This window comes from Papio anubis, chromosome 6, assembly GCF_008728515.1.
Source record: "Papio anubis isolate 15944 chromosome 6, Panubis1.0, whole genome shotgun sequence".
Classification (NCBI taxonomy): domain Eukaryota; kingdom Metazoa; phylum Chordata; class Mammalia; order Primates; family Cercopithecidae; genus Papio; species Papio anubis.
The window spans coordinates 135611099-135637300 of record NC_044981.1 but is presented as its reverse complement, the minus strand read 5'-3'; the positions used below and the strand labels follow the sequence as shown (position 1 = coordinate 135637300).

The following is a 26202-nucleotide window of genomic DNA, read 5'->3' as shown; positions in this document are numbered from 1 at the left end:
ATATGCCAATGTATATAAGACATAAAAGAGATGAATTAAAGATGGGTTTGAACAAAGAAAAATGCAGCCATTTGAAATACAAAGACCCTGGGTATGAGTGAGAAGAGGTGGAACTAGTTGACTACAGTCTGTGCCTGGATTCAAATCTTAGCTGTGTGTCTCTCTCTATAAAATGGGAATAATAATAGTGTCTACCTCATAGTTTATTAGGAGAATTAAATGGGTATATATGAATAAAGCACTTAGAGAAACACCCGGTACATCGTTAGTTAATACTAGCATTACCTCTTCAAGCTGGAATCTTCGAGTACATATCAAATTTTAGCTGTTCTCTGTTCTTGGGCTGTGTAGGATACAGGGACAAAACTGAGTGGCTAATAAGAAGATAAAGATAGAAAACTAAGCTTAAAGGATATACACTTCAATATTTCTACATGTATAGAACTTAGGAGAAAAACAGTATTGCATACATGCACAAGTATCACTGAACTAGATGCACCCTTCAAGAGATTGGTTGACATATTAATATATGTGAATAAAAACCCTGAAATAAACTGATTTCAGGAGAATAACAGAAAACATAACATTTCTATACCTATAAGGGCACTGAAAACTTCCAATCCTGAATCAGTTAATGAAATCCCAAAATGCGAGAAGACACTGTCACAGAATGTTGAAATACATACTCTTTTAAAGATAAAAGGTCTGCTCTTCCACCCTCTTCATTTTCCTACACATTAGGAAAATTTTATCAGTTCTGAAAAAGGAAACGTACATGCTAAAATGGTGAATTACTGCTAGAGGTCTGATGTTTAAAACCACAGGCTTGCGACCAAAATAACCTATTTAATTTTAGATTCTCACGCAGATTAATTTCTTTCTTCAGTTTCTCAGGCACTATTCTGGTTTTTTAAAAAGGGGAGGGCTCAAAATAAAATACCAATTTTTTCCCGTATTAAATTGCTCAACCATTAAAAAGGTGAATAAATTGGAAAGTCCTAAAGTACTCTCTCCCCTCCATCCCCGCCCACGACCCTCCTTTTTTTTTTTTTTTTCTTGAAGTGGAACAAGCAGTACTTTTGCTAAGGGATCTTCAAGCCGAAACTCAGCTAGGCGCCCCAGGGCTTCCTCGGGATAGCAAAGCTGGATTTTTGAGCAGCACCACCTGCCGGGCCTACACACGTTTTACTTCCTCCACCCCAAATCTCTCTCTGCTGGAACTGCATTCTTTCAGCGCCTCTGGGCCCTAATACAACCAAAGCACACTCTAAAGCAGCCAGAAGAATCCAAGCAGCGAAGTCGCCGGTCCCCACAAGCAAGAGAGTGCGGGCAGGCAGCGAAGCGATGCAGGGACAGAAAAAGGAGACGCCGGAGCCAGCTCGCGGGTGCGCGGCACGGCTTCCGCCCCGCGCGGCCCCGCCTTCGTGACGCGCCGAGTGGTCACGTGACGGCCGCGCGCGTTCCCGGCCGCTGCGGGCTCCAAGGCCAGAGAGAAAAGACTGCGAGGTGGCCGCAGCTGTGGCCGGAGAGGTGGGAGTCGGAGCGAGGCCCTCTCGGGGGAGCAGGGTGAACGCCGGCCACTCCAGGATCCTCACTCGGGGAGAGGAGGCATACCTCGCGGTGTCACCTCCAGCCGCAACGTACTCCGGGTCGGCCTTGCGCTCGGGGCCTGAGAGGGGCGGCGGCGGGGTCAGGGGCCGGTACGTAGATGGACGCCCTTGGGCTGGCGCGGCCCCGGCTGTCCGCGCAGAGGCGGGATGGGACAGCTCAGCCCTTTCCACCACCCCCGCCTTGGCTGCTGGGGCAGGCAAGACGACCGTGACAGCCCATGCGCTGCCCGAGGGCGCCGCAGCCGCTGCCCTAGGTGACGGCCGGAGCTGGTCTCGGTCCGGGTGCGAGGGGCGGAGCAGCGGCCATTACTGCGCAGCCTCTTCCGCCTGAGCCCGCGTCGCTGCCTCGGGTGGCAGGCGGGTCCCTCTCCTCCCCTTGGGCCGTGGTTTCAGGCCTTTACCCGGGGACCTCCTGGCCTCGAGGTGTAGGGGCGGCGATGGTTTTTCGACAGTAGCCTGCTCCCTGTTTCCCGTGTGGGGTCAGACAGTTTAGGCCTTGGGTCAGATCGAAGCCAGGGCATACAGTCTGCATTTTTGTCTTTTCCCGGAGTGTCTCTGGCTGCTGCTTTCTCTTCTCTCTCTTCCTCCTTTTTTTCCTCCTCCTCGGTGTCTTGGTCTTGGCTAATACGAAGAGAGCAATCCCTGCACCTTGTTCTAGTGAAGCCCAGCGCTGCATATTCTTAGTTGTTTTGACGGCTGTTGAAGCATCGGAACAATTAAGAGATCTCACAGTATCCCTTGAGCCTCCAAACCCTCTGTGCATCTTGAAAGCTGAGACTGTTGCTTTGTTCTGTTTGTTGGGTGGGGAGTTCTCTTCCTACCCTCCATCCCATGAGAGGAGTGTGGGTCTTCCATTGTTGTCGCTATTTATTTTGCGAAGGCTTCTAAAGAATGTAAAATTGTTTTTAACAGTGTGGAGAAGGAACCGTCCTCTCCACAGGTAAAACCTACAGGACTGTAAGTTTACACACACATCCTGGCAACTAGAATTTTTTATCGTTAATCATTTTGGTATACGTTTTAATTTCTTTTCTACAAGTGCCATAGCGAGCACTTATATCTCAAGTTTTGAACATTTTGTTTAATATTTTTGTAATATTGAAACAGTGTAGAACTGAGGTGAGAAGAAAGCCCAAAGATAGGGAACGCTTTGTTCTTTGTATGATTGACGTTTCAGGTACTGGGCGCATCACCCCCACCCCATGTGTGTACTTTTCAAATGGGATGTGAACGTATAATGGCATTCAATCCAGTATATAATTATAGAATTTGGAAGACTTAGGACATTTTAGTCAGTGAATCTGTATTTAGACTTTTAAAAGACATGGCACGTAAGGACACATGGAGAAAATGTCCCACACTAATACCAGGATTTGTGATTTTTGCTTTGCTGTTTTATGACTAGCAAATATTGTTTGTATAGAGTGCCTGGGTGCCCTAAAAACACATGAAAATAGGTCAAGTAAATCTCGTTTTAAAGAGAAAACCGGAAGAGTGAAACACCACTCTAAAAATAGATTTTGGATGTGTTTGTTTTGGTGCCTTGTGTATCTTAAAGTGGAGGATGTTGTTCAGTCCAATCTTTCATTTAGAATTTATGTCTCAAATGGGCCAGTGTGTCGTGTGGGCAGAATGGAAATACATTTAAATATTTTTTTTCTTTGCTGGTTGTTCAAAACTTGGTAGAATTATAATCATCAGGAAAACTTTCTCCAAATAGCTAGTCTTTTAGACAAGAGAAAGAAAAAATTAACTTTTTTTAAAAGGAGATGTCAACTTACAAAGTGTTTTGTTTCAGTCTCCACCAACTTAAATTGTCAGAGGAAAGGAACAGACTTTTTTAAAAAAGGATCCAAAACGATATTTTGAGTTAAAAGAAGAAAAGGATATTAAATATGTTGTTTTCACAATATCGATCTGTTTAAAGAGTATTATTTTATATGTTAACCATATACTACCAGGAAACATCTAACAGCTCTGACAGTTGGGAATTCGAATGCGTATTTTTCTCCCGTGTTAGTAATAGAAGGTACTGAGCCTTTTCCATTCTCTTATCTGGTTGCCTTGTGCCTGAGGAATCTGAATTTGTGGAACAACATCTTTGTGGATATAGAAACCAATTTATGTAACACTTGGCTACAACCACCTGTGCTTACTTATGGACTGTGTTTAGTTTTTGTGGCGTATTACCTTTTGGGTTAATTCACATCCAAAGTGTTGTTAACTGACTGCTAATTAAAGCATTTAGAACTTAGAATTACAGAATTATACAGTAGGATGAGATAACAAAAGACTGGGGGTCTTTTGACTTGACCAAGGTCACACAGATAATTTGCCAAAGAGCTTCCTTATTTATGAAATAGTTGCTGGCTAAGAAACATCTGTGTGTGATATGATTAAAAGATAGTATTTGTTCACTTTTACATCTCATGTTTTGAAATAAAATGCAAAGCCCACTTTTTTGTTGTTTTGAGAAAAATTAAAGGATTTAATGCACTAGTATAAAGATTGTGAAGGCAGTAAGTAGATTGCCACATAGTAACGTCTTAAAGGGAAGTGATTCTTTAAAATAAAGTATCAGACCCCATTTAGTTGAAATGAGTTTTGTCTGAAGTTTCCAAGTATGACCTATTCTTTTTCTCAGCTAATTTTTAGCAGGCGATGATTAGGGCATTTAGTTACATATCTCAATTTGGGACTGGTTCATAAAAAATACTAAGATGTGTCTGCTAACTCACATTTAGATTTATCTACTCCTTTTATGTATATATAATTTTTTTTTGAGTTGTATACTAAAAGTGGGAACATTTCAAGTATTTTTTCTGTCACTAAGTGCTTTCATGTAGAACATTTCCTGTTTTGTGTATTTTGAATAAATGGTAAAAATCTTACATTAGCTGTTAATAATTGGAAAAATACAGTAAGTCTTCAAATATTTATAATTGATATTTGTCTTTGTTTTTATATGTACTTATATTGATGTTACATGCTCTTTTTTTTTCTTTGATTAAAGATAATCGCTTGCTTGAATCTATTACCTGAAAAAACTCGACTCTGATCTTGTGACTGACTTGAAAAGTGGGAGTATGAATATTTGGAGTTGTTACAAATTATAAATGGTACAATATTACTTCATTTTTAGTTGTATTTATTTTTCATTTATTTGAATGGGTCAAGATTTAAATTCATTGATAATCCCTAAACCGCTTTGTATATTTTTAAGTTTTACTTGTCACTTTTTTTTTTTCCTTCAGAATTGTTAGGGGCAAAGTATCTAATTTGGTTTTAGACTTTTTCTTTTTTTTATGTTACCTTCTTAATAGATCATCATATTAAGTTTGGTGTAAAATTTACAAGTCATTCATTCCAGTAGGAATTATGTATGTTTGAGTTATTTATGTTTGGCAAATTAATTCTGGCCTGCAGTTAAAATTATGCTGTTGTTTTACATCCCCCTATTGGTTAAAATAAAAGCATCCCTTCTCCTCCAACTTTAAAAAAATCTTTGTTTTCAAATAATATGGGTGTTTTCTGAGGACTTCTTCACATGGCTGTTCTAAGTATTACATGTATGCCCTATTTTGTGCCCAGTTGAAATTATAGTTGACCATTGAACAAGGCTTTGAACTGTGCAGTTCCACTTATACAAGAATTTTTTTTTCTGCCCCTGCCACCCCTGAGAGAGCAAAACCAATGCCTCCTCTTTCTCCTTATCCTGAAAAGGATGAAGACCTTTATGATGATCCATTTCTACGTAATGAACGTAAATATATTTTTCTTCCTTATGGTTTTTTTTTTTTTTTTTTTGAGACGGAGTCTCACTCTGTCACTAGGCTGGAGTGCAGTGGTGCGATCTCGGCTCACTGCAACCTCCGCCTCCCGGATTCAAGAGATTCTCCTGCCTCAGCCTCCCAAGTAACTGGGACTATAGGTGTGCGCTACCACACCCAGCTAATTTTTGTATTTTTAGTAGAGATGGGGTTTCACCATGTTGGCCAGGATGGTCTCGATCTCTTGACCTCATGATCTGCCCACCTCAGCCTCCCGAAGTGGTGAGATTACAGTCGTGAGCCATTGCACCCGGCCTCCTTATGATTTTTTTTAATAACATTTTCGTTTTTTTAGTTTATTGCAAGAAAACAATATATAATACAACATAGAAAATATATATTGATCCACTGTTTATAAGCTTCCAGCCAGTAGTAGGCTATTAGCAGTTAAGTTTTTGGAAAGTCAAAAGTTTTCCTGGAATTTTGACTGTGCAGTGGGTAGACACTCTTAATTCCTCACATTGTTCAAGGGTCAACTGTATAAATTCTCAGAGTTAGTAGGTGATGAGTCAGTTTGGCAGAATTGGGACTACCTAAACCTGTTAACTTTGATTGTAACAGAATATGCAGTTTTCTTTTTTATCTGTCTTTGGCAAAAGTCTAGGTAAATTAACATTGAATTCATTGTCTCTATTAAATGATTCCTGTAATGACTTGTCAGTTTTGTAATGAGGTTAATATGCAAGACATTCTAGACCAGCATTGCCCAGTAAAGTAGCCACTAGCCACATGGAGCTATTGAGCACTTGACATGTATCCAGTCTGAATTAAGTTGTGCTGTAAGTGTAAAATACACACTGGATTTCAAAGACTATGCATACACTTACCCAAGAACATAAAATATTACATTAACAATTTATATTGAAACATATTGAAGTGGTAATGTAGAAACGTTGGATTAAATAAAATATATTATTGAAATTAATTTTACCTGTTTCTTTCTATTATTATTTTTGTAGAAATGGGGGTCTCACCATCTTGCCCAGGCTGGTCTGTAACTCCTAGGCTCAAGCCATCCCCCTGCCTCACTACCCCCAAAGTGCTGGGATTACAGATGTGAGATACCATGCTCGGCCTCTTTTTATTATTATTAATGTGGCTAATAGAAAATTCGAAACTGCATATGTGGCTTGCATCATATTTCTGTTAGATAATACCTGACCTTTTCTGTGAGAGACAATACGTTGTAGAAAGACTTGTTTAAAGGTATATTTGAGTTTGAATCGCATCTCCCAATATTGATGGCTTTGTGACTTTGGGTAAGTCATTTAACTTCCTGAGCTTAGGCTTCCTCATTTGTAAAATAGGTACAGTCATATTTCACAGTTGTTTTGAGGATTCAGTGACATGGATTTGGTAGTGTTTCTCTAACTGTAATATGCGAATCACTTGGAGATCTGGTTCTGTAGGTCTAGGGTGGCACTTAGGATTTTCGTTTGTGAACAGCTCCCAGGTAGGGCTGATAGTGCTAGTTGGGAATCCCAGTTTGTATAGCTAGGATCTAGAGCATTATATTAGTTTTAATTCATTTTCTTTCCCTGGCGTTTATCCAGTTAGTCTGCACTTTGAAAAAATTATTCATGAGGATATAGAAATTGAAAAAGTCACCAAAGCGTGCAAGATTGACTAAAATTATTTGAACTGTGCACTCAGGGTTACTGTAGGATTCCTGTTTACATCTGTTAAGTTTTTGGTCTGCTTTTAGCTGGAGTCACTTTTGTTGGTTGGGTAATACTGCTAAATCTCAGCCAAGAAGACCTAGTTATGTTGTTTTACGCAAATGTATTTTTGAAAGATAATGCATAATTAGAGGTGAAATAAAAGAATGCTCAAAGACAATCAGAGGGCAGTACAATTGACCCTTGAGCAACACGGGCTTAAGGGTGCCAACTCCTTGCACAATCGAAAATCTGAGTAAAGTTTTGACTTCCCCAAAATTTAACTACTAATAGCCTACTGTAAAGTCAGTTAACACGTTATGTATGTTATATGCATTATATACTATATTCTTAAAATAGAAGAAAAATTACATTTAGAGTACTACATTTACCGATACTGTGTTTATGTTACCTGTTTACAAGGTGTCTGTCTGAAATGATGGGTAACTGCCGCTGCAGACCCATCTAGGGCACATACCAAGTTAATTTAACTTCTTGTAATGGCATGACTTTTCTTGGCTTCTTGGGATCACTTCTAGCATCACTAGTGGCACTTCACATGGGTCCCATGGTGTTACTCAAGGTTTATGGTATTGCACTAATGATGAAAAATGCGCAGGAACAAGAAATTGCGTTTTACTCCAATACACGCAGAGATGATTAGTGTCACACAGCATATTAAGTGGAAATTCATAATAGCAACAGGAAATTATTACAATATGTACTATAATTTTATATGGCTATGATTCATACTGCATCTTTACATTTGTTTAAATTTCTTGTACCACCTCAAATGGCACCATATGTGTCTGTGTTTGCTAAGTTTTGATACACTTTAACTTATAATTTCTCTACATTTTATAGTATTAAATGATAAAATAGACTATATGTTTTATGCATTCATAATATACCTAATTTTTTCTTTTCCTTTTTTTGATATTTCAAGACTACATGATTCATCTGCAAGTTTTTTCAAATTGTCACAAATCTCAAAAAAAATTTCCAATATATTTATTGAAAAAACTGTACGTATATAAGTCATTTTGTTTATTTCCAACCTGTGTTGTAGAAAGGTCAGCTGTATGAAGTTATCGTCAAAGATCTTTGAAGGAAGAAATGAAATCATCAATATTTTGAAAATTAGAGAAAGCCATTTCTAAGAGAATCCTAGAAATTACTTCTGGCAAGAATTAGAAAAAAAAAAATTGAAGAAATCGGCTAAAATAAATATGTCTTTGGCGGTGTTTTTTTTTTGAAAATGGCATTAATATAATGAAACTGGAATATGAGTTATGGTCACTGATACATTCTTTTGTTTACTCCTAAACGTAACTAGACTAGAGGAGTGTGATGAGAGCAAGGATGTTCTTTTGAAGGAGAAAGTTCATGTTGATGGAAAGTCATTATTCATAGATACTTTGCTGTTATTTTAGTACAATTAAGTAAATAGTTCTCTGTTCCTGGGTTTGTGTGTGTGTGTTCTTTGTAAGGGGCTTTTTCAAATAATTTTGCTATTGATAAGTTACTTGAATTTAATCATTAGTCTTTAAATAAGGGAAGCAGAATGAGAGAACTGCATCTCCTTGAATTAATCAGATTTTTTTTTTTTTTAGTACCTTTGTTCTAGTGGATATGTAGCAAAGCTTTTATTTCAATATTTGTGGCTGTAGCTTTATTTCAACGATGTGAAATAGTTTTATAGAAAAGATCACAGCTTATTTAGGTGTTCAAATATGGGGTCTTTAGAGGATTTTTTTGTACTTGTTTTGAAGCTGCTTTGCTTCAGTTAACTTAGATTCCTTTAAGAATCAACTTTTGTTTCGGAGATAAGATATTTATGGGTAAGACCTAGAGGAATAAATTAGATTGGTTAGAGATAATGTGTAAATGAATTCAAGAGATAAGGAGAATTAGAAACAAGAACATATTTTTTGTGTATTTCATAGGAATAAAATGGTACCTTCTACACGTCTGAATTATTAAAGTACAAATAGTGATTAAACAAAATTTTTAGAAGAAATGTTTTAATTGAATCTCCCACACTAGAAGTTTTAACATTCAATCAATTAGGTTCTGAGAATGATGGATTGGTACATCTTAAAAGACTTGTAAGATAGCGAAGGATAGACAGTGCTAATGACCAACAGCAACACCCAGCAGGACTTTCTTGAGCAAAAAACTTCATGTTCGAATTGTGGGTAAAGGCTGGGCATGGTGGCCCTCACCTGTAATCCCAGCACTTTGGGAGGCTGCAGTAGGAGCATCACAGGACTCCTTCCTGGTTAACAGACCCTGTCTCTTAAAACAAAAGGGTAAAGTAAGAGCAAATTGACTTTTGAGTGATGGTCCGAAAACCTTTGTGATGGGTAAAGGGTAGAGTGTCTGTATAATTTTTCTGAACTGGAACACTTTTGTTAGGAGACGAAGGGCAAACTGGACAGATGCTGAGCTAACGTATGTGGTCATCCTAGTGAAGAATCATAACCTTTATTGGGGAAAGAGCTTTGTGAAGCTGTTTTGGCTGTTCAGAAACCCATCTTGGTTTATGCTTAGATTTTTATCTCCATTTTGGAGAATTCATTGCCAATGAACAATAGCTGGGTAAATGATTTGCTTGCCAGAAGATACAAAGATGGGTTGAATTTTATATTTGTAAATGTAGGAACTCCTTTAGATTTTAAGTTATATAAAGAAAGGATTAAAACTTAGATATTTTTATGTATCTTACAGATTCCAGCTGGGTGCCTTGTTCACAATTAGAACTCAAGTGTTATTTGAATAAATCGAATCCTTTGATATTCTATTCCTCACAATAGTTACTTTTAGGAGTTGATTTTTTATTCATCCAAAAAATATCAGTTCAACAAAAATTGATTGACACTTTACTAGCTACTTAGAGATATAAAAAGGTCCCTATATTCAGGGGGTTCATGATTTCACAGAAGAGTCAGACTTCACAAATGAATGAAATTAGTGCATGTGATAAATTCAGTAATAAAAAAACATACAAAATATATAGAGAGAACAATTAACTTTCTGGAGGTAGTCAGAGAAAATGGTAGGGATAACCATTTCTGTGTAATATATTAAAGAACAAATAGGCATTCATAAGCTGTAAAAGGGAATAGATTGTACCAGGCAGGAGGAAATACAGAGCTACAAAGGGAGGTTTGCAGGACTATGAGTAATTTGATACAACTAGATTATTAATCTATGGGCGGTTGTTGAAGATAAAAAAGACTAGAGACTAGTTATTTACAGTTTATATCTTTAAAACCTTTTAATGTCCTAAGGAGCTTTGTCTTTATTGTGTAGGCTGAGGAGCCAATATTGTGCTTCACATATGGAAGAAACCTGGTTCATTTTGCCTTTTAAGTATATCATTCAGTCCTAGCTACTTGGGAGGCTGAGATGGGAGGATCACTTGAGCCAAGCAGTTTGAGGTTGTAGTGAGCTATGATCATGCCACAGCATTCCAGCTTGGGAAACAGACTGTAGAGTGAGTGAGTGTGTGTGTGTGTGTGAGAGAGAGAGAGAATCTCAAAGGCTTAGTAAATGAATTTGAGGGTGATAGTGACACAAGATAATCAGGCTGTACAATAGTTCAGGTGAGAGATGATGTAGGTTTAAACTAGAGCATTAGCAATGGGTAGAGAGGATAGATTCCAAAGGGATTAGGAATAAAAGTTGACAGAATTTATGTTGTGGTTGGTTGGGGTGGGGGAGCAGGAGGCTGTGTGGTGAGAGAAAGGACTTTGTCTTTTTCTCCATGAACACAAAAGTAGTTAAGGCATGAAACCTGAGATGTCATATTGTAAGAATTATGCAGAAATGGGGGTTTGTAAAATGTGTGTATATGAGAGATAAAGATAGGAGGGAGCCAAGGGTTCTGTTAAGTAAGAAGTAAAAAAGATTGGGTTCCAGAATGGGCAGGAAAGGAAATGAGATGGTCAAGAGATTGTAGGTCCCCATGAAATTGAAGAGCAGGTGTGGGAATGAGTAGGCTGGAAGAACCAGAGCTTGTGATCTGAGAGTCGGATTAAGATTTCAGAGAGGCAGCAGTTTAGGTGACAACTAGTTTCAAATGTGATCATAACATTTGGTTGCCGGAGAGGAGATTAATTTCTTCGAATTTAGGATTTAAGGAACTGAAAATTGAGGACAGTGTTTCTCAGATTGCATTTGAAGGACTAATGCATGAGTACCACCTGGGGTGAGATTCCTAGGTTTAAACCTATGTCTACTGGCCTAGAATTCCTAAGGAAAGGGGCTGAGAATCTGTATTTCTAATAAGCAGTTTCAGTGATTCTGATCACTGAAGTTGGGACAAGTTTCAGAACCTGTGCAATAGGTGTTGGATGGTTCATTTTCAAGGCTATTTAGATAGGCTCATAGTTATGTCAGCAGTTAGGATGAAGAGGATGATCAGTAGTGAAAAGATGACATTAATCCCTTACAGGTGGTGAGAGAGCAGTTTTAGGGGATTATAGGGTATGTTAAAGTCAGTGTGATAGAGACTTGAAAGAAATAATGATGTTGGAGCAGTAAATTGTCTCCTCCTGTCCTATATATAGGGAGTGTATGAAAATGTGCAGTTTCTGTTTGGAGTAGGCTGCAGCAAGGAAATGAACATAGCCTTCTTTGATGCCATTGAAGTTGTAGGCTCCTTGAAGGTGGTGAAAGGGTTGAGAGGAAAGTCAAAACAGTGGAGTCCATATCATCTAAAGTCAGAGTAAAACAAAAAGCCAGGTTTCTTAGAACCCCTGTTGAGTCAGTATATTAGGCAGGGTTCTCTAGAGGGACAGAACTAATAGAATATAGATATATGAGTTTATTAAGTATTAACTTACACGATCACAAAGTCCCACAACAGGCTGTCTGCAAAGAGCAAGGAGAGCCAGTCCGAGTCCCAAAACTGAAGAACTTGGAGTCAGATGTTCGAAGCAGGAAGCATCCCGTATGGGAGAAAGATGTAGGCTGGGAGGCTAGGCCCATCTCTCTTTTTCACGTTTTTCTGCCTGCTTTATATTCACTGGCAGCTGATTAGATTGTGCCCACCAGATTAAGGGTGAGTCTGCCTTTCCCAGCCCACTGACTCAAATGTTCATCTCTTTTGGCAACACCCTCACAGACACACCCAGGATCAATACTTTGTATCCATCAATCCAATCAAGTTAACACTCAGTGTTAACCATCACAGTCAGTTACTTTTGAAAGTTCTCTGATTTTAAAACAAATTGTTCTGTTAAACATTTGGTAGGATAAGTCAGCTTGTATTTAGAGGTTACATACGGCCTTAAGAATATGTTTCTTTAAACACTAGAATTTTGAGATACCTTAGGGAGATAGATGCCCATAGTATGAGAGCCACATGGAACTAAAAGAATATTCAAGTCTCTTCTATTTTGTGTTTACTGTGAGATCTGTCATTTCTTTCGTTATCATGTGTTCTTGATTATTCTGTGTAATGTGATGTGTGTCCTGTAGTGGACATGGTGAAATGAAGAAGGAAATACTAAATGAGAAGAAAGAAGGTTAATGACTGAGATGGTACAATTTTTTAAGAGTACAATTCCATGTAGTTAATTTCACTTACAATGTTGTGCAACCATCACCATTATAGATTTTCCACAACTTTTTTTTTTTTTTTTTTTTTTTAGCATTACAAACAGAAACTCTGTACCCATTAGGCAAATAACTCCTCACTTTCCTTCCCTCAGTCTCTGGTAACCTCTGATACCTTCTGCTTCTATGAATTTGCCTATTCTTGATATTTCATATAAGTAGAATCATACATCTTTCCTGTATCTGGCTTATTAGTATGTTTTCAAGGTTCATCTATGTTGTAGCACATATTTCTTTTTATTACTGAATAATGTACTGTTGTATTTGTAGACCACATTTTGTTTATCCATTCATCTGTTGACAAGATACTTGAATTGTGTCCACCTTTTGCCTAATATTTCTGCAGTGAACATTGGCATACAAGTATCTGAGAACCTGTTTTCAATTCTGTTGCTATATCCCTGGGAGTGGAATTGCTGGGTTATATTGGTAATTACGTTTAGCTTTTTGAGGAAGCAACAAATTATTATTCACAGCAGCTACACCCTTTTACCTTCCTACCAGCAGTGTTCAAATGTCCTATTTTTCTACATCCTTACCAACACTATTATTTTCCCCTTAAAAAAGTTGTAGCATCCTTATAGATGTATCATTGTGATTTTGATTTACATTTCCCTAATTGCTAATAATGTTAAGGATCTTTTTGTGTGTTTATTGCTCGTTTGTATATCTTCTTTAAGTTCTTTGCTCATTTTTTGCTCACTTTTTAATTGGTTTGTCTTTGTTGTTGAGCTGTAGTTCTTTACATGTTCTGGATACTGAATGTTTATCAGATACATGATTTGCCAAAATATTTTCCCATTCTGCAGTTTTTTAATTTTTTTAACAGTGTCTTTTGATGCACAAAAATTTTAAACTTACGTAAAGCCCAATTTATTTCCTATGTTTCTCATGCTTTTGATGTCATAACTAGGAATCCATTGCAAATCTAAGGCCATGAAGATTTGCCCCTGTGTTTTCTTCTAAGAGTTTTATGGTTTTATTTCTCATATTTAGGTTATTGGTTCATTTTGAGTTAACTTTTATATGTAGTGTAAGGTAGAGGTCCAGCTTAATTATTTTGCATGTGGAAATCCAGTTGTCCCAACATTAGTTAGAGGCCCCTCTTTCCCCCATTGAGTAGACTTGATACCCTTTTGGAAAAATCAGTTGACTATTGATATATGAGTTTATTTCTGTGCTCTCAATTCTATGTCATTGGTATATTTATATCTATCCTATGCCAGCACCAAACTGTCTTGTTGCCTTAGCTTTGTAGTAAGTTTTGACATTGGATTTTTCAAGATTGTTTGGGTTACTTAGGGTCCTTTGCAATTCCATATGAATTTGAGGATTGCTTTTCTATTTCTGCAAAAAAAGGTCAGTGGAATTGTCATAGGAATTGTGTTGAGTCTGTAAATCACTTCGGGTAGTATTGTCATTTTAATATGTTAAGTCTTCCAATCCATACATCACTTGTCTATTTACTTAGCTCTTCTTTAATTTCTTTCAGTAATGCTTTATAGTTTTCTGTGTACAAGTCTTTCACTTCCTGAGTTGATTCCTGGCTGTTTTATTCCCTTAGATGCTATTATGAATGAATTGCTTTCTTGATTTCTTTTTTGGATTGTTGTCTGCTGGTGTATCAAAATGCAACTGATTTTTATGTGTGTCAAACTTGTAACCTGCAACTTTGCTGAATTTGTTTATTAGCTTTCTTGGGGATTCTATGCGATCTTCTATATAGAGAGAATAAATATACTTTTACTTCCTCCTTATCCGTCTGTATACCTTTATCTCTTTTCCCTAATTTGCTCTGCTAGAACTTACAGTCATGTTGAATAGCAGTGGTAAAAGCATGCATCTTGTCTTTAATTTTTTCCACTTTTAAGATAAAGTTTTCCACTGAATTTTGTGAAAGGATTATAAATAATTAATTGATTCTCTTGATTTTAATTACTCTTTTTTCTTTTGCAGCATAAAGAATGAACCAGCAGTGGAAGAGAAAATACTGCAAGCTGGCTGACTGCTGATGAAGAAAATGCTTTATTTTTATGGCAGGCATCTGTGGGATCTGTAATAGTAATGTAAGTGTAGCATCATTTTTTTTTCAGTGCTGCAGTAAATTAAGTGGATTGGTTTAAAGCACAGTAAATTCAGTATCTGTCATATTTAGTTTTAATTATATAAAATGAGCATTTTCTGTTGACTTATAGGTGCTTTATTAACAATTTATTTACATTAAATTATCGTTAATGTAGATTTCCAAGTCTCCTCAGAGGGAAAAATCTCTAAGAAAAACTGAAGACACAGGAGTTTGCTCATAGAAGGCTAAAATACTGAAGAGATCTCCAGGTCCTCTGGGTTCTACCTTCTTTTTACATAATAATTTTCTTAAATAACTAAGCTAGGCAAGTAGTACTAGCTTTTATAAATAAGACAAACTACTGGGTTATAAAAACTCTAGTTACTAAAAACTTGTTTCACTAAATTAAAGGAATTTCTACATAATTGATTTTTTTAATGTAGTACCTCATTGCTTTTTATTCATATCACTTCACTCTGATCCCCAGTTTTACTAGCTGTGCTTTCATCATTTATCTTTGCATGAAATGCTTTAAAGTGTTACATACTACCTTGGATTTGTCCATATTTAACTTCACCCTATTACTGATGAAACATTTTTGCACTATGAATATATTTGTTTTCTAAAGTAATATAAACCATATGCAACTTGATGTCACTCATGAAAAATGTAGTGAATATTTTATTGACTTTTAATTATAGCATTTTTCTTATTAGACCAAGAGTGACCTTAGTAGATCCTATTTCACATTTTCCCAGTTTGACATAAAACTTGCTATCTGCTCTTCCAGTATGATACTGGTTACATGTAATGATATCTATTAACAATAATTAATTTATTACTTAAAAGTATGACCATATTTTTATTCAGTATTGAAAATTTGATAATTGAAAAATGATACTAATAAACATTTGTCTTTAAAAATACATCTTTTATTTAATCCTGTCCATTTATCTATCTATATACATTTTTAAATATCTTAATAGGTCAGATAGTCTAGGTGCTAGTCATCAAGGAGCTTACTATGATCTAGTAAATGAGACATGTATGTAATTAAACAGTGGAATAGATGCCATATTAAGGTAACAATAAGATGCTATTGAAACTGAACAGAGGGAGAGATTAATTTTATCTGAACGGTTCAGAGTGAACAGAGTAAGTTTCACTTTGCCTCTAAAGAATGAGTAGAATTTTAACAGTCAAAGAAAATTAAGAAACATTTTTCAAGCCAAGGGAATGAGGAGGGAAACAACTGCCTAATCATCAACACATTTTAGAGGAGTCAGGTAACAGTAATATGTGGGAAGGCAGGGTAGGAGAAAGAGAATTCAAAATAAGTGCCGGGAATGAACATTTATTTAGTACTTACTATATTACCAGATTTTACATTTATTTAACATAAAATCAATGTTAATTGATTTTTATACTTAGGACAGAGTATATTGATCAGTCTTGGAGGAGTTAGGTGACAGTACTAACTAGATGTTGAGTGGTTAGCTTTGTAAACAAGTAGCAGTACCCCATATTGAGCCAGGAGGAATAATAAGACAGAGTAAAGGTAAAGATAGATTTTCAGGATTTATTTTTGACTTACCTAATTTCTCAGTGATAGAGGTGTTAGTATATTGATAAACTAGGAGGGAGAAGTTTTATGATAGTCTTTGGGCAATAGGGAAAGAAAGATGTCTTGGCCGAGTAAAAGGTTACTGGGATTGATGGTGTTTAGGAAATCAAAATAGCTACTAAGTGTGTGGGGTTCACAACTTTTGCACCACACAAAAGTGAATTGTATGGTGAAATTTTTGTCACTTAGAGTAACTTGCTTGATTATTCTTTATTGCGAATGTCTCCCTTGTTGGCTTTTGTGGTGGTGGTCTATCTTTATTCCCTGTTCTTCTCTGATCGTTCCTTACACCCCTTCCTGGCTATTTTACCAGACAAATATTGGAGTAATTCAAGATTCTGTGGCTGGCCCTTTTGACTGCTCTCTCTACAGGTTTAATTTGGGCATTTACTCATTTTCATGGCTCCAAGGACCATGTATGTGTTGGTGAGTCACCAGACTTTTTTCAGCTTAGATTTATTCTTGGAGTACCAAATGAGTAAATTCAGCTGTCATCTATCTATTTCCACCTGGAGACCTTAATAAAGTCATTATGTCTGAGACAGAACTCTCCTCAAATTCTGAATTTTGGTGAATGTGTCACCACCCATCAGTAACCAAATGCTTTCATTTCTTTTTCCTTAGCATTCTCTATATTATTGGAACCTTACATCAGCACCCTGCCTCTAATTATCTTATACTTGCATTACTACCTGGATATTCTAGTTTCCCTTTCACCTACCTCCTCCTGCATTACCATACTTTCCTCCAACCTGCTGTTCAAATGGTCTGGAAGCTACTAAACTGGCTGTTAGTACCTGATGTAAAACCTTTCAGTGAACTCCTCTTGTCTCATTAGTGGTTCATATGTGGACCAGCTTCATAGAAATCCTTGAGCCCCTTGAAATTATGTGTAGGATTGTTCCCGTTTTTGTGTCTGTAATTGGATTCTGAATTCAGACTTTAAAAATCTGATTTTTAATATTTGGAGTTTTTATTGCTGGCTAAAAATTTCCTGAATACTACATATACTAAAGACCTTTTTTGCTTATAATAATTTTGCCTTCCATTTGACTAATTATCCAAGAAGTTTCAAGGAAATCTGAGTTCTTGGAGATTTCCACTAACTCTGCCCATACCCCTCTATATTTTGTCTTCTTAAGAAGACGACTTAGTATTAATAAACTCTTAATAGTCTTACAGAAATATTTCACATGGTTTATCTATTGGAAGAAGGGGATTTATACTTAAAAGTTGGAATATCACATGAAGAATTCAGTGAAAACATCTTTGAAAATAAGTGATGTATTATACTTATTAATAGAATTGGACTACACTCCAAATTTCTATGTGTTAAATTTTTAGTTTAGTAAACTGGAAATAAATTCCCTTTTTCAAAATGATTCAAAATTAGAATTTTATGAGACATTTATGAGATAGGGAATACCTCTTTTGATTAGCATTAATACTTGCTTTACACAAAGGGAGGGGAAAAGCATTTCTTATTTACATATTGGTATGATCATCTGCATATATTTAGTCTCCTGCCTATTTTAAGATCATTGAAAGTATGCAAAATAGAGCCTGTGTAGGGTAGATTAAAATGGTTTTTTAAAAAGCCTTGAAGTATGTCTTACAGGTAGACTAGCAGTTTGGGGTTACTTTGTGTCTATCGTGTTACACATTTTATGTGTATCTTGCTTATTACATGTGCCTCATTCAGAATTAAAGAAGAAATATTACTAAGTTTTTCTGCCCATTTGTTGGTGATAGACTAACAGGATACTTGATGGGCTAAACAGAATCAGAATTTATAAACTGCTATGGCAAATTGATAGTTAAGAGTGCTTCAGATGAAATAATGACCACTTAGCTGTCTGGTGTCCATTGTTTTCAGATTAACTTTGTCCAACTTTACTTCATTCTAATGACAGAACCAAAATACCTGCACAAACCGAATTGTTTTGCCTTTCCAATTGTGTTGTTGTTACAATTCATGCCTTCTCCTGGGATGATTGTAATTGCTTAGTTTTGAAATTACGTGTTTTGGTTTATTCATACATGCAAGAGTAAGAGTCATGCAAAATATTGATCATATTAAGTAGGGTGGAGGATAATGTTTTTAGGTTGAAAACTTTTTTTTCTGTAGATAAACGAGCTGTATGTGATGGAAAACTGACTTCTTGGACCAGTTTTACTTAAAACAAATACAATAGGTTTGGAATTATGTATTTAAAAGCATGGCATTGGTCCATGTGACATGTTGGGTATCTTGTTTACATTTTACCAGACTTTATTTTTATTTATGTTTTAAATTTATGAGCCTGTCCTTTGCTCATAAGGTACTTAGATGGTTTAAGATATAGACTTCTTATATAAAGATGTTGCTGTTGTTTTTGCAAAGTAATGACGATCATCAGCCCATTTTTCTATTTAGTCTTATGAATAGAATTATGAGTAGACTCTATTAAACTATTACTTGTAAATGGATTGCTTTCCTGTTCTTTTTCTTAACTGGAGCTTTAAATAAATATGGAACTTGGAACAAAAAGAATTTCAGGAATTTTATGGAAACTTACTTTTTTGACCTAAATTGAAAGGGATGAAAGTTTCTGAAAACCTAACAAAATGTGTGCACAGCCAATTCTTTTAGGGGAGGAAATAGGCAGGGAATGTTAATTGGCTATTTAAAAAATCTATGCCTTAGTTTGTAACTTATTGTTGTTTCAAGTTACAAGATCTTTGAAGGCAAGTGTTTATCTCAAAATATGTGAAAGCTTTTATAGTGCTTAACATACTAAGACGTCCTATTAGGGTTTATTTAGAACAAGCTTATCCAACCTGTGGGCGACAGGCGGCCCAGGGTGGCTTTGAATGCAGCCCAACACAAATTCATAAGCTTTCTTAAAACATCATGTGATTTTTTTTTTTTTTTAGCTTATGAGCTATCATTAGTGTTAATGCATTTTATGTGTGGCCCAAGACAATTCGTTTTCTTCCAGTGTGGCCCAGGGAAACCAAAAGATTAGACACCCCTGACTTAGAACTTTCCACAGGTTAGGAAAAAGTTGTACTTTCTTGATGTCTATAACCTAGAATTTTTGGTAAAGGAATTGATTGGAAATGTTATTAAAAGTTGAAAATAATTTGGAAATTAAGCATTTTAGTGATCAGTTCTTCCACTGAAACTGTGTTGCTTCCTTTACTAAATATGTGCCATCTTTTTAAAAACTTAATATGTTGCTTCCTTTACTAGAAAATTGCCATCTTTTTGAGCCTTGTCTATTGAGGAACCAAGAACACAGAAAAGGCAGTAAAAAGAAAAAAAAAAAGGATTGTTTTAAGATTGGATGTGCTGTGATGATAGCCTAGGATTATTGTTTTTCAATTTTTGATGAGCGTAAGCATTCTTAGTGACTATATCTTTTGTAACTACTGGACCCATTTAGAATGGCAGAATTAGCTGGCACAAAGATTGTCATTCATTTTAAGCTTTAATCTCTGACATCTTCATCTTCATTTCTCAGTCTTTTTTACTTATCAGTGGTTTCCTCCCTCTATTATTTTCTCCCCTTTTAATTTTTTTTTTTTTTTTTATCTATGGGGAAAAAAAAATTAAATGTTTCCTTAGCAGGGCACAATAAGGCTTTCATGACTTGGCTTTTGATTATCTTTACACCTTCATCTCCTGCTCTTCCGTTGCTTGTATGACTATTTGACTCAGTGTCTTGCACATGCCTCTGCCTGGAATCTGCTCCACTGCCCAGGCCCCTCTGAATGAACACTAAACTTTCTAACCTATGTCCATCCTCTCATCTCTCTCTCTCTCATTGTTATTTTTGTAAGTATGTTAACACGTTCTGATTATGCAGGAATCAGGCCATATTGTAATTATCTGCATATTTGTTTCCTTATTTAACAGAGTACTTGTGTGTCTTATTTATCATTAGACCCATCAGTACTTAGTATCTAGACCATGGTAGCTGTTTGGTAAACGTTTATCTGAATCAGCAAGGCAGAAATTATAAATTTTATGTCAGTGTTTAAGCTGGATACATCCAATTTGACAAATCTTTTTTCTTCCTCCTCTTCAGGGCATCTTCAATATTCATGTTATTTTCTCCCTTGGTCTTATGTGATTGTTACCTTTATGAAGCTTTAGTGATTACAAAGCACTTTTTTTGTCCATTTTTACCTGAGCTTTGTAAACTCTGATTTGCAGGTAAGGAAATTTAGACTAAGGGTTTAACTGCATGCCTAAGAGCACATAGTTAATAAAGAACTCTAAAACTCAGATTTTTAGATTTCTTGTCTAGCGTTCATTTCACTGTATAATAGCTGCCATGATCCTTTTTCCCTCCACTGGATGCAGCTTTTCATTATATAGTTCTTCAGTGTGTTTCTCCAGGGCCCATCTGTAAGTGCACTGATGGAATTTTTATACATTCCCAAAGTATGTACAAGTAAATGCTTATAAAACGTTTTCATTGGTTGGAGAGTTTTTCTTCTACTTTCATCTTCATATCCCCATTGTCTAGAATGTGGCTTGCATATAATGCACATCATAGGTGGTTAGTATTTTCATAATTGTTGAATTAAGATATTGCAAGAATTAAAACATGACTTTAATATTTTATGTATTTTTTCTTAGGATGGCTGGCTGTGGTGAAATTGATCATTCAATAAACATGCTTCCTACAAACAGGAAAGCGAACGAGTCCTGTTCTAATACTGCACCTTCTTTAACCGTCCCTGAATGTGCCATTTGTCTGCAAACATGTGTTCATCCAGTCAGTCTGCCCTGTAAGCACGTTTTCTGCTATCTATGTGTAAAAGGAGCTTCATGGCTTGGAAAGCGGTGTGCTCTTTGTCGACAAGAAATTCCCGAGGATTTCCTTGACAAGCCAACCTTGTTGTCACCAGAAGAACTCAAGGCAGCAAGTAGAGGAAATGGTGAATATGCATGGTATTATGAAGGAAGAAATGGGTGGTGGCAGTACGATGAGCGCACTAGTAGAGAGCTGGAAGATGCTTTTTCCAAAGGTAAAAAGAACACTGAAATGTTAATTGCTGGCTTTCTGTATGTCGCTGATCTTGAAAACATGGTTCAATATAGGAGAAATGAACATGGACGTCGCAGGAAGATTAAGCGAGATATAATAGATATACCAAAGAAGGGAGTAGCTGGACTTAGGCTAGACTGTGATGCTAATACCGTAAACCTAGCAAGAGAGAGCTCTGCTGACGGAGCGGACAGTGTATCAGCACAGAGTGGAGCTTCTGTTCAGCCCCTAGTGTCTTCTGTAAGGCCCCTAACGTCAGTAGATGGTCAGTTAACAAGCCCTGCAACACCATCCCCTGATGCAAGCACTTCTCTGGAAGACTCTTTTGCTCATTTACAACTCAGTGGAGACAGCATAGCTGAAAGGAGTCATAGGGGAGAAGGAGAAGAAGATCATGAATCACCATCTTCAGGCAGGGTACCAGCACCAGACACCTCCATTGAAGAAACTGAATCAGATGCCAGTAGTGATAGTGAGAATGTATCATCTGCAGTTGTTGCACAGCACTCCTTGACCCAACAGAGACTTTTGGTTTCTAATGCAAACCAGACAGTATCCGATCGATCAGATCAATCGGGAACTGATCGATCAGTAGCAGGGGGTGGAACAGTGAGTGTCAGTGTCAGATCTAGAAGGCCTGATGGACAGTGCACAGTAACTGAAGTTTAAATAAAAATGTCTTCAGCTCCATGCTCAAGGTTGAAAAGGTTACCTGTAAATTTCTGCCCGCATAACATTATACTCATCCCTAGTAGTGCATTTTGGGAGTTGGGGTGGGAAGGGGTATGGGAAGGATAGACCCGTAATCAAAATGTCTAACATGTCTCTGTTGAGAAATTTATTTAATGTAAGGAACTTGGGTGTTAATAGTTGAGAGCTGTTTAGTAATAACCCAGTTTTCTCGAGGTCTGTTTACTTTATAGTTTTTAAAAACTTCTGTAGTTCTTTTGGCCAGTGTGTTTGTATTATCTGTGCATTAATGGTCCTCATCTGACTCCTGCATTGTGTCTTATTTTTCTGCATGGATTGGCATAAGACCATTACTAAAATTTGGCACCTGTGAGATGTTTGATATTATGAGCAGGAAGCATAATTTAATGTAAGAATAGATGTGAATTTGGGATTTCAAAATAGATGAATAACTACTATTTTATAGTAAAGTTATTGATATGGAAATGAAAACAGCCAGTAACTTATGTTTCAGAATGTTTGTAACACACTTCATGGCGTTCCCATAGGCTTTGCTGTCTAGTCTTATAGTTTGAGGTTTTTCTGGTCAGCATTTTTCTTTTTGATTACAAAAATTTATAATTTAATAAATACTAGAGTTTATCAAAAACAATTTGTCTCTTGTTTGAGTGTGGAAAGGGTGTGGAAACATTTTGACATTTGTGACCAAAGGTCACTTAAAAAGTGGTAGTTTTAATTGGTTGTTTTCAGCTTTAAATCACCTGCCCAGAAAAGTCTGATTTTTTTTCTTAAGAGATTATTTAACAGATTATTATTTAAACAGAACCTATAGGCAGTGTGTATATAATAAATATATATGGAAATAAAATTAAAGCAGATACCATTAATATTTTATATTTTCCTTACCATATTCATTAGTAGTCTAACACTCTGGATTAAATGGCAGACTTACAGTGTTAGCAGACATGAATTCACTTTAAACAAAATGTTGTAGACCACAAAATCCACTTTTATTTGGTAGATTTTACATCTATGGCCAAATAGAAAATATTAGGTTGACACAGTAATCTAGAATTTACCTCTGAAAAAAAGTAACGTGAGTCTGTCTAACCATATTTTCCGAACTCAACAGTAGGATCATGTATAAGGCAAATGCAAGTTATTTTTACCATGATTCTCAAATGTAAATTGAATGTTACAGTAGCAAATACTTTTGACCTCTTGTGATGAGTCAGAACTAGAACTTAATTCTTGGACTTTCACATTTTTTAAAAAGTGTATTTCTGGGATGATCATAAACATTTTATGTTGTGCATTTTTACGTTTACTTTTGAAAGACAGTTATAAAAGGTTAGTTGTTTTTCAGGAAAAAATTTGTAAAATCAGTTGACTTTCCATGTCATGGCTACCACTGTTTAGTAGATAATTTATAATAGAAAACTAATTATTGAAAAGATCAAATAAAGTTCCAAATTTGTAGTGGGTAGTGAGGTACATCTTTTTTTAAATTAAGGGCCATTTCCCATGAATTTTACTCCGGCTATTTGGAGCAGAAGAAAACTGATCATATCCTTTCTTGTTTTCTTGTTCCCTGATCCCTCCCCACTTTTGCTCTTTAATAGCAATACTCATTATTTTGGTAAATTATTTCCAGGTAAGACAGGTAAGACAAAATTTTACGAAAAGTAACACCAGGAATAGGTTTTGTATAGAAGCTCTCCTTTTAAACACTGCTCTTTGCTTATAAGCTAAGAATTATTATTGGAATTGAGAGCAATAATTTTTAAGCCAAAAGTGTATATTTTAGCTAAATGTTCCAGATTATGCAGTAAATACCCAAGTGAATAACTGGCAAGAAATGAGGTAAATGAGTTCAGATATTCAAAAGATGATTAAAAACAAGTCTGCATATTAATAGTAGCCTTCAAAGTAATTCTGATGTTCATATTTAACATCATTTAACATTTATACATATTAGTCACTGGAGCTTTACTTGGAGTCCATCCACACGAAAAACCAATTATTTATTAAATTTTCCTTTCTTAGCAATAGCCTCTAAATTTGCAGGCCCACCCCAAACTGTTCCTAAAAGATCTCTTTCATTCTGTAATGCTTCCTCCAAATATAGCTCTCTGCCTGAACAAACAGATTTTTTCAAAGCTCTGATTACTTCTGGTGGCCCTTGGATGAATTGCTTTAGCCATTCTTGTGCCTCTTCTAGAGATTTAGTTTCATCTGAAGACTGCAAGACCTCTTCAACCATTCCTATGTGTAGAGCGTATTTTGAATCCAGTTTAAGGGCCCCACTCAGCACTTTGAGAGCTTGTCTACTTCCGATTATGTCAACTAGCCGGGTGGTGCCACCCCAGCTTGGTATTATGCCCATCTCTTTGTGGACGAATCTGATCTTACTCTCTGGAGTCATTAACCTGTAAGAGAAAAAAGAAAAGCTTAATTGTAACTCTCTGAGTGTGTGTATATATGCCCTAATCATAAAGTACTACCCATTCATGATCTGATGTGAACTCTCCACAGATCTTTATAGGTACATATATTAAAAACAATGTTTGAAAAATATGGTTGTTTTGTCTAGAATTTAATTCACTAATAGTATTTAAAACTTCCTTTGAAAACAGTATCAACATTTTTTGTTGTGCTTGTTTACCCTTTGCAAACAAGAACCTACTCTTTGTTTCTAAAAGCCCAAAGTTGGTATTTCTTGAGTGGTGACCTAATGAGAGGATCTGGATCAAGTGAAAGTATGGGAGTAGGAAATGTTAGGTGCATACTATGAAAAACAAGCATATTAAGTTAAGACTCTCAAAAGTCCTTAGGGGGAAAAAAACCGTTTTAAATACAGCATCTATTCAGCAAATATTTACCAAGAACTACCAATGCCAAGTGGTGTTTTAGGTGCTGAGACTACAGGAATGACCAAAATAAAATCCTTGTGCTCAGGAGCTTGTTTTCAGTTTGGAGAGAGGCACTAAACTATTATAAAGTCAGTGGCAATGAGTGCTTTATAGCAAAAAAAGAAAAAGAAAAAATGAGGCAGGAGACTATTGACTTGAGGATATGTGTGCTGGGGGTGTGCTATTTGGGACGAAGAAGGACTGAACATTTGAGCAGCTACCTGAGGAAGTGAGCAATACAAAAATCTGGGAAAAGATGTTCCAGGAAGAAGGAACTGCAAGTGCAAAAGTCTTGAAGTAGAACTGCTTAGTATCTCTGGAGACAAGTACAGTATAACTGAAACATGGGGAATAAAATGAGAAGCACACTTACAGGCCTTAGTAAGGAGTTTGGATTTTATGTATTTTTTAAGTGTGCAGTTATTTAGAGGAGGTCAACCAAAGAATTAGCGTCTGACACTTTACAAGGGCTGCTCTAGTTGACATGTGCATGACGACCTTATTTAGCATTTCAAAGCTCTTATACCATTTTTTTTAAGGAACTGGCAATACAACTATTGCAGAGTTGGATTTAAACCTAGGCAGGTTGGCTTCAGTATCTTCATGGTACACATAATAGTTAGCTAGGCAAAGTAGAATCAGGTATACCAGTAAGAAAGTTATTGATAGAGGCTTGGATTAGACTGATAACAGTGAGTTTCCCTAATGGGTTCATTTTCCCCAATCATGGGATTTTTATGAATAGGATGATTAATAAGGAAAGAATAGCAATAAAGGGGAGTTAACACAAATAAATTGGTGGGCAAAGCAAACGGCCTCACATTTGCCAGTTCAACAGACTGAGTAAAGTTACACGATTTAGGAAATGCTGCTGATGCGTTTTACTTTGAATGCATGCTTCAAAAAGCTTTCACTTTCAAATTACTCAGTACAAAAAAAGAAGACCTTAAGTTGGTTTGGCTTTCCAACGTGTTAAATACTGAAATGCAGGTGATTTGGTTCTATTAGCACTAAGAACAAAAAACTCAGTCTTTGACCCCAGAGAATTCTGACAAATGCCCATTTATTAACTCACTGGGAAACTTTGTCTTCACAGTTGTGAATTTTTACAAAGGAAAATATGCCTTGATTATGAACAATTGCTTC

General features: G+C 36.3%; 2 protein-coding genes across 19 annotated transcripts in view; one reads left to right on the top strand and one right to left on the bottom strand.

Moving 5' to 3' along the window:
* Window positions 1-1347: 1347 nt before the first annotated feature.
* RNF146 (ring finger protein 146) lies at window positions 1348-23517 on the top strand. Of its 11 annotated transcripts, none has more exons than XM_009206142.4 (6): window positions 1535-1649; window positions 14680-14789; window positions 14964-15057; window positions 16726-16838; window positions 20486-20613; window positions 21043-23517. In XM_009206142.4, the coding sequence occupies exon 6, from the start codon at window positions 21044-21046 to the stop codon at window positions 22121-22123; it is 1080 nt and encodes a 359-aa protein (XP_009204406.1). In that variant the 5' UTR covers window positions 1535-1649; window positions 14680-14789; window positions 14964-15057; window positions 16726-16838; window positions 20486-20613; window position 21043; the 3' UTR covers window positions 22124-23517. The 11 variants fall into 11 exon arrangements, with proteins under 11 accessions (XP_003898266.1, XP_003898264.1, XP_003898267.1 ...); XM_017958348.3 differs by having other exon boundaries at window positions 1586-1700; XM_003898217.4 differs by lacking the exon at window positions 16726-16838 and having other exon boundaries at window positions 1348-1700.
* The window catches only part of ECHDC1 (ethylmalonyl-CoA decarboxylase 1), a 54423-nt gene continuing 51353 nt past the window's right edge, over window positions 23133-26202 (bottom strand). For all 8 annotated transcript variants that reach the window (XM_009206149.3, XM_003898211.4, XM_003898212.4 and 5 more), the window contains one exon: window positions 23133-24573. Coding sequence is in view for 5 of the 8 variants with exons in the window: in XM_003898211.4 (XP_003898260.1) it covers window positions 24165-24573 (409 nt within the window). In the remaining 3 variants the exon portion in view is untranslated. The remainder of the gene's footprint in view (window positions 24574-26202) is intronic.